The sequence below is a fragment of the Ammospiza nelsoni genome, chromosome 5 (assembly GCF_027579445.1).
Source record: "Ammospiza nelsoni isolate bAmmNel1 chromosome 5, bAmmNel1.pri, whole genome shotgun sequence".
NCBI classification, from domain to species: domain Eukaryota; kingdom Metazoa; phylum Chordata; class Aves; order Passeriformes; family Passerellidae; genus Ammospiza; species Ammospiza nelsoni.
In genome coordinates, this window is record NC_080637.1 from 642447 (window position 1) to 658028 (window position 15582).

Consider the following 15582-nt stretch of genomic DNA (forward strand, 5'->3'; position numbering starts at 1 on the left):
CGGGGACCGGCACGGATCACCGGGATGAGAGCGGATCTGGGGATGGGCGTGGAGCACCCGGATGGGCACGGATCTCTGGAACGGGAATGGAGCACCAGCATGGATACAGACATGGGTATGGATATGGGGATGGGCACGAGTACGGGGATGGGCACAGATCACTGGGATGGGCATGGATCATTGGGATGGAGATGGGCACAGATGACCGGGACAAACATGGGCACGGGCATGGATCACTGGGACGGGCACGGAGCTGGGAATGGCCATGGATCACTGAGATGGGCACAGATCACCAGGATGGGCATGGAGCTGGGGATGGGCACAGATCACTGGGATGGGCACGGACCTCAGAATGGCTACAGATCTCTGGGATGGGCATGGATCACCAGGATGGGCACGGAGCTGGGGATGGGCATAGATCTGTGGGACGGGCATTGATCAATTGGATGGATGGCCACAGATCCCCGGGATGGGGCTGGGTACGGACCACCGGGGTCACTGCCCTGGAGATGGCCCTTTTGATGCCTTCACTGGCCCTGGCTGGTAACCACCTGCCCCCGCCGGGGACACCCCATGGATCCAGCCCTGGCTGCACCCCAGCATTCCATCCATGGATCCAGCCCTGGCTGCACCCCACGGATGCACCCCAGCATTCCATGGATGCACGCCACATTCCATGGATCCAGCCCTGGCTGCACCCCACGGCCACCCCCGGCGTCCCCCCCGTGGCACAGCGGGGTCACACCAAGAGCCTTTATTGGGAGCGGGCCCAGGGCAGCCCCCCAAGCCCCCCTGGCCCCCCCCGTCACTTCCCGGCCGCGGGTTTGTCGAAGAGCGCCGCGAGGTCCAGCATGGCCTGGCGGATGTTGCGGCCGAAACGCTGCGAGTCCTGCGGGCAGCGCCGCTCAGAGCCCGCCCCGAGTGCCCAAAGGGACACCCGGACCCCCCGTGCCCACCCCGGGGCACCCCCGGGGCTGGGGGACCCCCAGAACAGCCGGCAGCCCGGTGGAATGGGGGACCGGGATGTGGGGAGGGTCCCAGGGATGGGGTGGGGATGGGGATGGGGTGGGGGTCCCACAGGGTGGATCGGGATGTGGGGAGGGTCCCAGGGATGGGACGGGGATGGGGTGCGGGTCCCACAGGGTGGATTGGGATGTGGGGAGGGTCCCAGGGATGGGGTGGGGATGGGGTGGGGGTCCCACAGGGTGGATTGGGATGTGGGGAGGGTCCCAGAGGAGGGGACAGGGATGGTCTCACAGGAAGGGGTGGGGTGCAGGATGCAGCAGGGTCAATATCAGGGTCAGGGGTGTCCCAGACCCACAGGTGACCCCACAGGTGACCCCATGGATTGCAGTTCTGGTATAGCCCCCCCCCCCCCCCCACACCCCCCGTTCCCCCCTCACCGTCTCGGGGCTGGAGAACTTGCTGGACACGTGGAAGGTGATGAGGTTCTCCCCGGCAATGATGTAGGACACCCCATAGCCATCGTCTGCCACCTGCGGGGGGGGAGAGAGGGGCCATGGGGCACCTGGGGGCACCTGGGACCCACCTAGCGCACCCACCTGGGGGTTGTGGGGCCGGGCTGAACCCCCCGGGTCACCCCTGTGGGGCTGGGGGCTCCCGGCGTGGGGCACCCCCTGCCCGAACCCACGGGGGGGGGATGGAGTACAAGACCCCACGGGCCCCCCTGCACCCACTGCCCCCCTCCCGGTGCCGCCCTGTGCCCTCCCGGTGCCCCCGGGGCTCACGGGGCCGAAGCCGCCGCCGCAGGAGACGTGGTCGGGGAATTGCTCGAAGTCGAACATCTTGAGCTGCTGCTGCGGGGTCTGGCTGGTGGAGAGGCGCCAGGGCTCCGACAGCACCTGCGGGGACACTCGCTGCAGCCCGGGGCACCCCAGGGAGCCCCACTGCACCCCAGGGAGCCCCACTGCCCCACTACGCCCCATGCCACCCCCGCCCCAGAGCGGGACTCCATGTGCAGTGACACCGGGGAGGGTGGCAGTGCCCCCTTGTATCCCGCCGTGCCCTCCCGTGCCGCTCCCGGTGCCACACTGTGTCCCCCGTGCCCCCCTGCTCGCGTCCCACAGTGGCTCTGTGTGCTCCCCGTGACGGCGCCTGTTCCCTCGTGTCCCTCAGCGCCACCCTTGGGTGCTGCTCCCCCCGTGCCCCTGTCCCGCGCTGACCTTGGCCAGGAAGGGGCTCTGCGTGCCCAGGTACCGGGACATCAGGTAGAGGCAGAAGAGGTGGCGGTCGATGCCCGCGCCCGTCATGGCGAGGCGATAGAGCTGCTGGTGCTTCTCTGCCGCGGCCTTGAACAGCTGCTGCCGCTCTGAGCGCTGCGGGAGAACCCCAAATTACAGCCAGACTGCACCCCAAACCTGACACCCCAAACCTGACACCCCAAACCCGAACCCCAGCACAGCCCCCAGATCTGCACCTTGAACAGCTGCTGCCGCTCTGAGCGCTGCGGGAGAACCCCAAATTACAGCCAGACTGCACCCCAAACCTGACACCCCAAACCTGACACCCCAAACCCGAACCCCAAACCCAAACCCCAGCACAGCCCCCAGATCTGCAGCTTGAACAGCTGCTGCCGCTCTGAGCACTGTGGGAGAACCCCAAATTACAGCCAAACTGCACCCCAAACCTGACACTCCGAACCTGCACCCCAAACCTGAACCTTGATACAGCCCCCACATCTGCACCTGGAACAGCTGCTGCCACTCCGAGCACTGGGGTGAACCCCAAATCACACCCAAACCTGACACCCCAAACCTGAACCCAAACAGGCACCCAGCACCCCGTGAGGGACAGGAACCTCTGTGAGGGATGGGGACATCCAAGAGGGACAGAAACTTCCATGAAGGATGGGGACCCCCAGGGGGGATGAGGACCCCCCGAGTGACAATCCCAGGAGGGTGTGGCGGTTCCCAGGCCAGCCCCGTGTCCCTGCCGGCGTCACTCACGCTGCTCCAGGGGTCGGCCATGCTGCGCACGAAGGCCGTGGCCTCGGAGGTGCAGGAGCGCACGGTCTCGGTGCGGCCCTCGCGGAACAGCCGCGTCATGGACGCCTCGTAGGTCAGGCAGAAGGAGCCCTTGTCCTGCGGGATGGCAGCGTGGGGACATGGGATGGGCCTGGCTCGTCCTGCTGCCTGACGCTGGTCACACCCACCTCGTCCTGGCCATGGCCCTGCCCAGATCCCGTCCTTCCCTGGTCCTGCACCATCCCATCCCATCCCATCCCATCCCATCCCATCCCATCCCATCCCATCCCATCCCATCCCACCCCGTCCCGTCCCGTCCCGTCCCATCCCATCCCATCCCATCCCATCCCATCCCATCCCATCCCACCCCACCCCATCCCATCCCGTCCCGTCCCGTCCCGTCCCATCCCATCCCATCCCATCCCATTGTTATCCCATTCCATCCCGTGCCTATGCGGTTCTATCCCTATCCCTGTCCCATCCCATCCCAATCCCATCCCATCCCAATCCCATCCCATCGATCCCATTGCACCCCATCCCATCCTTATCCCATCCCATCCCATCCCATCCCACCCCTACCCCATTCTATCCCTATCCCTGTCCCATCCCATCTACATCACCATTCCATACCTACCCTGCCCCATCTCAGCTCCCTCCTGCCCCATTCCCTCCCCATTCCCATTCCCACCCCATGGATCCTCTGCCATCCCATCCCATCATCCCATTACCCCGCCCCAGGCTCCCGTTCCCGTCCCTCACTCGGAAGTGAGCCAGCTGCAGGGCGATCTGGATGAAGGCGTCGGGGCTGGTGCGGCAGCGCTTGATGAGCCCCTTGCCGAAGGTGGTGAACGGGAAGCAGCAGAAATCCACGTCGTCGGCCAGCGCCCGCGCCACGCGCAGCGACGCCTCGATGGCCGCCACCCCCTGGGGACACCGCGTGGCGTGGCGTGGCGTGGCGTGGCGTGGCGTGGCATGGCACCCTCACCTGAGCCTGTGCCCACACCTGAACCTGTACCCACACCCAAGCCACCCCCTGGGGACAGCGCATGGCACGGCACAGCGTGGCACTGCATTCACCTGTGCCCTCACCCTCACCTGCAGCTGTCCCTGCCCCTGTCACCCACCTCGGGGGGGATGTTCCACTGCAGGCGCTGGGGGGGGGGCCAGCTGCCACCTGGGGTCCCCCTTGCAGTGCCCGTCCTGGGTGTAGCCCAGCTGGAACTTGTCCGTGGCCAGCATGAACTGGGGGGGACAGGGGGCGGTGGGAAGGGGGCAATGACCCCCGGCTCCCCAAAAACCCCCTGCCCCCCAAAACCCCCGGCCCCCAAAACTCCCGGCCCCACAACTCCATAACTCCCAGCACCCCAATTCCACAATCCACCCAGACCCCAAATCCCCAGAACCCTCAATCCATGACTGCCCCAACCCCGAATTCCGGAGACCCCTGATCGCCCAGTTCTGTGCCCCCAGACTCCCAATCCCATGGGTCCCCAACCCTTCAGCTCCCCAAACACCAAATCCCCAAGCCCCCCGACCTCCCAATCCTCTGACCCTCCAACACCAAAATCCCCAAATCCCCAAATCCCTTGGCCCCCCAGTTCCATGGTCCTCCACACCCAAGTACCCAAATCCACCCTGTTCCGTGGTCCCCCACACCCCAAATCCCCAAGGCCCTGGTCCCTGACCCCCAATTCCATGGCCCCCAACCCTTCAGCTCCTCAAACCCCAAATCCCCAAGCCCCCCAACCTCCCAATCCCGTGACCCTCCAACACCCAAATCCCCAAATTCCCTGGCCCCCCAGTTCCATGGTCCCTCACACCCAAATCCCCCCAGTTCCATGGTCCCCTACACCCCAAATCCCCCCAGTTCCACGGTCCCCCACACCCCAAATCCCCAAGGCCGTGGTCCCTGACCCCCAGTTCCATGGCCCCCAACCCTTGAGCTCCTCAAACCCCAAATCCCCAAGCTCCTCAACCCCGCAATCACCCCCGACCACCTGCAGCCCCCAAGCCCCTCAAATGCCCCTATCCCCAAAACCTCCCTGATCCCCCCAGCCCCCCAATCCCAAACCCTCAGGGCCCCCCCAGAATCCCGACCCTCACCCCACAGCCCCGGGCAGAGCCCCCACATCTTCCCTCCATCCCCAAACGGGGGTCCCCAGCCTTGGGGTGCCTTATAGGGGTCCCCAACTGAGGGCTCCCAACCTGGCCAGGGGTCCCCAGACCTTGGGGCACCCCACGGGGTCCTGAGCCGAGGGTCCCCCTCAGGGGGTCCCCAGCCCTGGGGTGCCCCACTGGGGAGTTGCCCGTGCCAGGGGTGCCCCATTGGGGGTGTCCCCATCCGGGGGAGCCCCACTGGTGCCCCGGTACCTCCCAGAGGTGCCCCACAATGGGGGCGTCGGCCCAGGAGTGCTCGGCGTTGGCCCCGATCTTGCCGTTCTTGTAGACCACCACTGTGAAGGACTTGTCGAACCAGCTGCGGGCGGCACGGGGGGTTTGGGGCGGATTTGGGGGTGTTTAGGGGGTGTTTGGGGGGCACTGGGGGGCAGAGGGTACCGGGAGGGAGAGGGCAGGGGGCACGAGTGGGGGGTGAGAGCAAGGGGGGGATTTGGGGGATGGCAGGGGAGGGTGGGGAGTTTGGGACATCTGGGAGGGTTTTGGGGTCCCCACAGCTGGTGGGAGCAGCAGGGATGGGGTGCTGAGGGGCCCGATGGTGCTGGGGGGTCTGGGAATGGATCTGGGTCTGGGATTGTAGGATGGGGGTGCTGAGGGTGCTGGCGGGAGGTTTGGGGTCCCAGCAGGCTTTTGGGGTGCCCATCGGTCACAGCAGTGCAGTAGGGACTTGGTGATGGGGTCTGGTGGGGCTGGGGATGATGTGAGGGGGTTCAAAAGGTCTGGGAGGGTGTCTCGGGGGTGTCTTTGGGGTGCACACAGTCAGAGCAGTGTCTGTGCAGCAGGGACTGGGCTGGGTGGGATTTTGGGGTGTTTGGAGTGTCTGTGGGTATTTGTGGGTACCAGGGGCAGGTTTTGGGGTGTTTTGGGGTGTGCACCGGTCGCAGCAGCGTCTGTGCAGCACGGACTGGGCTGGGTGAGGGTTTGGGGTGTCTGGTGGTGTTTGTGGGTGTCTGTGGGTGTTTGGGATGCAGCTTTGGGGTCCTGGAGGTGTTTTGGGGTGCTCACCAGTCAATAGCAGTGGCCGTGCAGCTGTGACTGGGCTGGGCAGGTGTTTGGGGTGTCTGTAGGTACTGAGGGCAGGTTTTGGGGTGTCCTGTCTCACGCACCGGTCGTAGCAGCGGCCGCGCAGCTGTGACTGGGCTGGGGGGGTGTTTGGGGTGTGTGGGGTGTCTGTGGGTACCAGGGGCAGGTTTTGGGGTGTCCTGTCTCACGCACCGGTCGTAGCAGCGGCCGCGCAGCTGTGACTGGGCTGGGGGGGTGTTTGGGGTGTGTGGGGTGTCTGTGGGTACCAGGGGCAGGTTTTGGGGTGTCCTGTCTCACGCACCGGTCGTAGCAGCGGCCGCGCAGCTGTGACTGGGCTGGGGGGGTGTTTGGGGTGTGTGGGGTGTCTGTGGGTACCAGGGGCAGGTTTTGGGGTGTCCTGTCTCACGCACCAGTCGTAACAGCGGCCGCGCAGCAGGGACTGGGCTGGGTGGGTTTTGGGGTGTCTGTGGGTACCAGGAGCAGGTTTTGGGGTCACGCACCGGTCGTAGCAGCGGCCGTGCAGCTGTGACTGGGCTGGGCAGGTGTTTGGGGTGTGTGGGGTGTCTGTGGGTACCAGGGGCAGGTTTTGGGGTGTCCTGTCTCACGCACCGGTCGTAACAGCGGCCGCGCAGCAGGGACTGGGCTGGGTGGGTTTTGGGGTGTCTGTGGGTACCAGGGGCAGGTTTTGGGGTCACGCACCGGTCGTAGCAGCGGCCGTGCAGCAGGGACTTGGCGTAGGCGTCCATGCAGCCGGGCTGGGCGGGCTCCTGGCCGTGCTCCTCCTCGTCCAGCGTGAGGAAGAAGGCGGCGCGCTCGATGGCGTCCAGGGACGCCCTGTTGGGGCCGCGGCGGAAGAACCGCGCCCGCGCCTCGGCCCACGGCACCCTGGGCAGTGCTGGTCAGCGAGGGGCCCCCCAAACCCCACGCACCCCGCCCTGAACCCCACCCTGGGCAGCCACGGTCAGCGAGGGGCCCCCCAAACCCCACGCACCCCGCCCTGAACCCCACCCTGGGCAGCCACGGTCAGCGAGGGGCACCCCAAACCCCACGCACCCCGCCCTGGGTGGCACCGGGGCCATCGAGGACCCCTCTGAGCCCCCCACCCGTGAGGGGTGTCCCGTGTCCCTGTGCGAGACTGGGGATAGGGATGGGGGACAGAGATGGGGAAAGGACGCCCTGGTGGTCCAGGGTTCCCAACACTCCCAGTGTTCCCAGTATCCCCAGTGTGCCCATCGCTCCCAGAGTTCCCAGGAGCCCATTATGCCCAGCATCCCCAGTATTCCCAGTATGGCCATTGCTCCCATTGTTCCCAGTGTTCCCGGTGTTCTCAGGTGCCTGGCATTTCCAGTATGCCCAGCATGCCCGTTATTCCCGAAGTTTCCAGGTGCCCAGTGTCCCCAGTATCCCCATCATTCCCAGTGTCCTGGTATTCCCAGAGTTCTCGGGTGCCCAGCATCCCAGTATGCCCAACATTCCCATTATTCCCAGAGTCCCTGGCATTTCTAGGTGCCCAGTGCCCCCAGTTTTCCCGGAATTCCCAGTATTCCCATTATGTCCATTATTCCCATTATTCCCAGAGCTCCCAGGTACCCAGTGTCCCCAGTATCCCCATTATTCCCACTGTTCCCAGAGTTCCAAGTATACCCAACATCTCCATTATTCCCAGAGTTCCCAGTATTTCCAGGTGCCCATTATCCCCAGTATTCCCATTATACACATTATTCCCAGTGACCCTGGAGTTCCCAGGTGCCCAGTGTCCCCACTATTATTCCCATTGTTCCCGGAGTCCCCAGAGTCCCCAGCATCCCAGTACGCCCAACACCCCGTCATTCCCGTTGTTCCCGGTGCCTCGCACCTTTCCCCGGCCGTGAGCGCCGCCAGCCGCTCCTCTCCGGGCTGCGGGGGCGAGGGGTCCTCCAGGATCCTCTGGAATTGCATCTCCAGGTCGGCGGGCGGCAGCACCTGCCCCCCGTAGTAGAGCCACACCTTGTAGTAGCGGCCCTTGTGGTACACGGCCAGGTGTTTGCTGTCGGTCAGGTGCAGCAGCGTGTCTGGGGGGGCACGGGGGGGTCAGGCCCGGCCGGCGGGACCCCGGGGACGCCCCCCGGGCCCGGTGCCGCCGCCTCCCGGGCCGTACCCGTCTCCTTTCCCGGGATGCGGGTGGTGTTGAACATGCGCTCCATCTGGTACGAGCACATGGGCACCACGCCCAGCGCCATCATCTGGGGAGGGGGACACGGCTCAGGGGGGCTCGGGGGGGGGCGGCGTGCCCAGCTCTGCCCAGCTCTGCCGCTGCCACCCCCGCTCCGAGCCCCCCGACAGCCCCGGGTGACGCCGCCCTGCTCCTGTCGCACGGAGCTCTCCCTGCGCTCCCGGGACCCCCAAATCCCCCAAATCCATGGGATCCCCACAGCTCCCCCAGCCCCACGGGACCCCCAAATCCATGGGATCCCCACAGCTCCCCCAGCCCCACGGGACCCCCAAATCCATGGGATCCCCACAGCTCCCCCAGCCCCACGGGACCCCCAGGATCCCCAAATCCATGGGATCCCCACAGCTCCCCCAACCCCACGGGACCCCCAGGATCCCCAAATCCATGGGATCCCCACCCCACAGCTCCCCCAGCCCCGCAGGACCCCCAAATCCATGGGATCCCCACAGCTCCTCCAGCCCCACAGGACCCCCAAATCCATGGGATCCCCACAGCTCCTCCAGCCCCACAGGACCCCCAAATCCATGGGATTCCCACAGCTCCCCCAGCCCCACGGGACCCCCAGGATCCCCCCATCCCCCTGGGACCCCCCAGCCCCCTGGGAACCCCCCAAACCTCCATCCCCCTGGGACCCCCCAGCTTCCCCAGCCCCATGGGAGCCTCTGGACCCCCAGGCTCGTGGACCCCCCCCAAACCCTAAAGAATCCTAAAGAATCCCCCAGCCCCCCCCAACCCCATGGGACCCTCTGGAGCCCCCAGACCCATGGCACCCTCTGAGTCCCTTCAACCCTAAAGAACCTCCCAGTCCCATGGGACTCCCCCAGTTTCCAGTCCCCTTGGTCCCCCCCAGCCCCATGGGGCCCCCCTGGGACCCCCAACCCCATGGGACCCCCCTCCCAGCTCCATTGGGGCCCCCCAGTCCCCCCTCACCGGGGTGATCTGCCCCCATTCCCGCTGCTGCCGGTACAACGGGACAACGCTGACCCCACCCCTCCGGGACCCCCAGGACCCCCCAGCCCTGTGGGACCCCCTGGACGCCCCCAAGCCCCCGGGCCCTCTCACCGGGGGGATCTCACCCCGGTCCAGCCGCCGGCGGTAGAGCATCATGGAGTGCACCACGTTGGCCGCCCGCGCAGCCTGGACGCGGCTGGGGGTCACGTACAGGAAATCCTGGGGACAGGGGACACGCCGCGTGTGGCGGGGGGTGCCGGGGGATCCCCGGCGGGGTTTGGGGGTCCCCAGGCCCCCCTCCAGACCTTACCATGGCGTAGTAGTTGCTGTTGACCATGAGGGGGCTGCGGCCGCGCAGGTAAATGTACTCCTCCCACCAGTCACTGACCTGCAGGAACGGGGACGGGGACAGGGACACGGGACACGGGACAGGGGATGGGGGCAAGGGACCGGGACAGGGGACAGGGGATGGGGACGGGGAGAGGGGATAGGGGATGGGGACAGGGGGGGAAAGAGAGCACAGGGACAGGGATGCAGAGAGGGAACCGAGAAAGGCCTCAGGAAGGGTGACATGGGATAGGAGACAGGGACAAAGACAAGGGATAGGGGACACGGGATAGGGGACAGGGTAAAGGGTCAGGGAACAGGGACAGGGAACAAGGGATAGGGGACAGGAACGGGGATGGGGACAGGGATAGGAATATGAACAGGAATGGGGGACAGGGAGAGGGGACAGGGACAAGGGTTAGGAGGCAGGGACAAGGGCAGGAGACAGGGGAAGGGACAGAAACGGGGGACAGTGACGGGGGACAGCATCCTCTGCCCCTACTGCTCCAGCCAGGACACCCAGGAGATCCCAAATCCCTCCTCATGCTGCCGGGAGGGGACACCAGTTCTGGGGTCACCACCCCAAAGGCCGCGGGGTCCCCATGTCCCCGGGCGTCCCCACACTCACATAGTTGGTTGTCCACCAGGACTTGAGGCGCAGGTACCGCTGCAGCCGCGGCGCCGTCTTCTCCTGGAACTCCTTGGCCAGCGCCTCCATCTCCCGGAATTTGTCATCGTCCAGGAGCGGCCGCACCGACTCCAGGTACTGCGGGGAGGGGACACGGGTGACACCCCATCATTGCCACCGCCACTGCGGGCACCCCTCGGGTCCCAGCCCCGCGGGGACAGCGTACCCGGGCGATGGTGGCTTTCACGGGCGGCACCGGCAGCGTGGGGAGGGAGCTCTGGAAGCTGTACAGGAGGGGCTTGCGGATGGACATGATCTTCACCAACGCCTGCGGGAGCAGCGGCAGAGGCAGGAGGAGGAGGAGGGATGGGGTGAGGATGCACAGCTCCCACAGCTCCCAAAAAAATCCAGCACCCACAGCTCCCACGGCACCCAAAGCTCCTGCACCAGCCACAGGTCCCACGGCTCCCACAGCTCCCAAAAATCTCCAGGTATCCATGGCTCCCAAAAAATCCACGGCTACCAAAACCTCCACAGCTCACAAAGCTCCCCGAGTTTCCAAAGCTCCCACAGCACCCACAGCTCCTACACCAGTCACAGCTCCCACAGTTCCCAGAGCATCCCCATCTCCCATAGCTCCAACAGCTCCCTGAGTTCCCACAGCTCCCGTGGTTCCCACATCTCCAAAGGTTTCCCTGGCAGCCACAACTCCAACAGCTCCCACAACTCCATGGCATCTGTGGCTCCCACAGCTCCCACAGCTCCCAAAACTCTCAAAGCTCCCACTTCTCCCTCAGTTCCCAAAGCTCCCACATCTCCCAAAGCTCCCATAGCTCAAACAGCTCCCATGGGATCCATGGCACCCAAAGCTCCCAAACCAGCCACAGCTCCCAGAGCTCCCACAACTCCAACAGCTTCCACAACTCCATGGCATCTGTGGCTCCCACGGCACCCAAAATTCCCAAAGCTCCCACACCAGCCAGAGCTCCCACAACTCCAACAGCCCCCACAGTTCCCAAAGCTTCCACATCTCCCACAGTTCCCTCAGTTCCCACAGTTCCATCAGTTCCCAAAGCCCCCACATCTCCCACAGTTCCCAAAGCTCCCACATCTCCCACAGTTCCATCAGTTCCCAAAGCTCCCACATCTCCCACAGTTCCATCAGTTCCCAAAGCTCCCACATCTCCCACAGTTCCCAAAGCTCCCACATCTCCCACAGTTCCATCAGTTCCCAAAGCCCCCACATCTCCCACAGTTCACAAAGCTCCCACATCTCCCACAGTTCCATCAGTTCCCAAAGCTCCCACATCTCCCGCAGTTCCCAAAGCTCCCACATCTCCCACAGTTCCATCAGTTCCCAAAGCTTCCACATCTCCCACAGTTCCCTCAGTTCCCACAGTTCCATCAGTTCCCAAAGCCCCCACATCTCCCACATCTCCCAAAGCCCCCACATCTCCCGCACTTCCCTCAGTTCCCAAAGCTCCCACATCTCCCGCAGTTCCCAAAGCCCCCACATCTCCCAAAGCCCCCACATGTCCCGCATGTCCCAGTGCGGTGTTGCTCACCATCCAGACGCGGGTGCTGCGGCTCACGCGCCCGTGGGGCTCGAACATCCAGCCGTGGTAGGAGAGCAGCAGGCGGAGCAGCCTCCGGAAGAGCAGCACGGCCGCCAGCCAGGCCCCCGTGGAGAACACCACGGTGCTGACCACGGTCTGCACATGGGGGGTCAGCGCCTCGCTGGCGACACGGGGGGGACACGGCCTCAGCGGTGGGGACAGCGCGGGTGGCAGCCCCGGAGCGTCCCCAGGCTGGGCTGCGTCCCTGGTGGCGCTGCCAGGGAATGTCCCCAGGTGGGGCTGTGCCTGTGGAGTGGGACCCACGGGGATGTGCCTGCGTGGGGTGCCTTGAGGGACACCCCCAAATGGAGATGCCACAGGTCTCCTGCACTTTCTAGGGGTCGGGGTCCCTCCGTGGGGTGGGACTCCTTGAGGGACACCCCCAAATGGAAACCTCCCGCACCTTCTGGGGGCTGGGGTCCCTCTGCGGGACAGGGCCGTGCCGTGGCTGGGACCCCTTGAGGGACACCCCCAAATGGGGCGGGGATGTGCAGGGTGGAGCCCCCAGGGCTGTCCCGGTCACGGCCACGCCGGGTCTGGGGTCTCTCCCCGGAACGCTGCCGGGGGGCCATGCAGGTCGCGCCTGTCCCCACCACGGGTCGTCCTCGCTGGCCGTGCCGGTGTCCCGGCCGTGTCCCGCGTCCCGCTCACCTGCGGGGCAGCCAGTGCTGGATGCGGGCGATGAGCCCCAGGGACGGATCCACGTGGCAGTAGCAGGAGCCGGCCGTGGCCATCACCACCACCATCCAGCTGGAGGGCGACGCGGGGTACACGCCGGTCAGGAAGCTGTTCTGTGGGCACAGCGGGGTCACGGGGGCGCACGGGGGTGGCACCGGAGGGGGCGCGGGCGGCCGAGCCCACCTTGGCGCGGACCAGGCGCTTCTTCCATGAGTGCACGACGGCCAGGTAGAGCTGGCGCACGGCCTCGCGGCTCAGCTGGAAGCCCAAGCCCTCGGGGGTGACCGTGAACTGGAAGGCCACGGCCTGGTGAGCTTCCGCCATCCTGGGGCCCGGCCGGTGACACCTGCGGGGGACACGGGGGCGGTGGGCGCGGGCACGGGCCGGGGGGCGGAGGGCACAGCGGTGCCCTGCCGGTGTGCCCGGGGCGGCGCCAGCCCCCGGGAGCCCCGGCCGCGTCACGGCGGTGTCACGGCGGCGTCACGTGGCGCTGGCCCGGTGCCCACTGAGGGAAGGGTCAGCGCTGGCACCGCCGCCAGCGCGGCCCCGGAGGGGACAGCCGGGAGGACAGCCCGGCCCCTGCCCCCGCCCGTGGCACACCCTGTCCCCTGCCCGTGTCCCCTGCCCCGTGTCCCCTGCGGGACATGGCTGGGGTGCCACCAAGTCCCCGTGTCACCACGAGTGTCGCTGGAGACCCCCCTGCTCTGGGGGTGCCGCAAAGCCCCCCCAGCTCTGGGACCCCGCTGTGTGGGCACAGCCAGGGCCGAGCCCGGGGGCGGCGGGGGGTGACCCCCCCTGGCCCCAACACGGGCACCTTTCCCACGGCGGCCTTGGGCTGAGGGCGACAGCCGGGACCCGATCGCAGCGGGGCTGCTGTGCCCTCTGCACCGCGTGGTGTCACCACCCCGCGCCCCATGGCACCCCCATGGCACCCCACTGTGTCACCAGGCCTGGCACGGCACCGATGGCACCCCACGGCACGGCCTGGCCTGGCACGGCGCACCTGGGCACTAAACCACATCCCCAGCCCTGCAGGGCGCCGGGGCACTGCCACTGCCCGGGTGTGTGTCACCGCCCTGTGTCACCGCCCTGTGTCACCCGCAGGGCACAGTGGCACTGCCACTGCCCGGGTGTGTGTCACCGCCCTGTGTCACCCGCAGGGCACAGTGGCCCGGCCCGGCCCGCCCTGTCCCGCGTGTCGCCGCGGCGGGTGGCACCGGGGCCACTCCCGCCGTGTCCCCCGCCCCGCCCAAGGTCACCGCGGCTCCGGGGCCGGGATGCGCAGCCCCGGGATGGCCCCGCCCGTTGCCCCCGCGTGGGGCCGGGCCCCGCTCCGGGACCCCCGCAGGTGACACCGCCAGGGGACCCTCGGAGGGGACCCCCGGACTCGCGGGGGGCGCGGGGGTCGCTCCGCACGGACACGCGTGGAGCCGGCACCGGGCGCGGCGGCACGGGAGGGACCGGGGGGGCTGTGCCGGTACCGGGGGTGACCCCGCGCTGCCGCCGCCGCCCCCGCGGGGCTCCCCGCGCGCGGGTCCCGTCGCGCCCCCTCCCCGGGCCCGGTACCTGCGTGGGCAGCGCGGGGGCCGCGGCTCCGCGGGACGACGGCTCCTGCGGCCGCGGCGGCCGCCAGCCGGTAACCGGACACCGGCGGGGCCGGGCGGGACCGGAGCCGCTCCGCCCCCGGGGGGACCGCGACACCCGGGGGGACCCCGACACACCGGGACGGCAGCGGCAGCGCGGGGGGACCCGGATACCCGGCGTCCCGCGGGACAGCGACATCCCGGGAATGCGACAGGAATCCCCGGGACAAGGACCCCGACATCCCCCGGGTCACCGTCCGGGACAGGAATGGACATCCCGGGACAGAACGGGCGTTCCCGGGATGGGGCGTTATCCACAGCCCGGGCCACGGAGCGTCACCCTGGGGGACAGCGGGGACACCGGGGGACACCGACATCCCGGGGGATGGATCCACGTCCCGAGACAGTGACCCGCATCAGCGACAGGAACGCACATCAGGGACAGGGACACATCCCGGGACACACACACGGGACAGGGACACGCGGACCGGGACAGGAACCCGGGACAGGGACTCCCATCCTGGGACAGGGACACAGGGACAGGGACAGGAACCCGCTACAGGGACACACATCCTGGGGACAGGGACAGTGGCTCTGCCACGGGCTGCAGGGGCTCCGGGTGTCCGTGCCCCGGTGTCCCTGTGCCCCGCCTGTCACCTGCTCCCTGCACTGCCTGTCACCTGCCTGCCACCTGTTTGTCACCTGCCCGACCTCTGGCCCCTGTCCCAGTTGTCACCTGCCCGTCACCCCGAGTGTCACCTCCCTGTCCCCTGTCCACTCCCTGCCCCCTGTCCCCTGCACTGAGGGGACACGGGGAGGGGTCTGCAGCACTCGCGACCCCCACCCTAAAGACCCCCCCCATGTCACCCCCCGTGTGTCCCTTGTTACCCCCCCACCGACGGCGATTGGGGGGTCCCGGGGAGCGGATTTGGGGAGGGGGCAGAAGGAGCAGTCGGGAATTTGGGGGTGGGATTTGGGGAAGGCGGGATTTGGGAAGGGGGAATTCGAGGGGGTTGGATTTAGGGCGGGATTTGGGAAGGGGGAATTTGAGGGTGGGATTTGGGATGGAGGAATCTGAAGGGGCGGGATTTGGGGTGGGATTTGGGGTGGGATTTGGGGCGGGATTTGGGAAGGCGGACTCGAGCGCCGGCCCCAGCGCGGCTTTATTGGTCTGAGTTTTACATTCTGCTGTCGCAACGGGGCGACCCCGGGAGCCCCCCGGCCCCAGAGCAGCGGGCGGGGGGCGCAGGGGGCACTGAGGTACAAACGGGGGTCCCCCACCCCCTGTGCCGCACCCCGAACCCCCCAAACCCACCCCAAACCCCCGTTACTGGCCAGGAGTGCGGATCTGGGGGTGCCCGCAGCCCCCACCCCAAATCCCACCCTTATTGGGGGGCGTCCCACC

At 67.2% G+C, this 15582-nt stretch overlaps 1 protein-coding gene across 1 annotated transcript; it reads right to left on the minus strand.

Moving 5' to 3' along the window:
* Positions 1-739: 739 nt before the first annotated feature.
* CPT1B (carnitine palmitoyltransferase 1B) lies at positions 740-14234 on the minus strand. Its single transcript, XM_059471876.1, is given in 20 exon segments — positions 740-889; positions 1404-1496; positions 1749-1862; positions 2184-2336; positions 2967-3101; positions 3744-3908; positions 4109-4144; positions 4146-4226; positions 5355-5460; positions 6882-7067; positions 8038-8233; positions 8320-8404; positions 9457-9564; positions 9656-9733; positions 10301-10438; positions 10527-10628; positions 11866-12037; positions 12568-12707; positions 12778-12940; positions 14161-14234. Coding segments are annotated over 19 exon segments (2313 nt in total). The 5' UTR covers positions 12919-12940; positions 14161-14234; the 3' UTR covers positions 740-805.
* Between the last annotated feature and the right edge of the window lie 1348 nt (positions 14235-15582).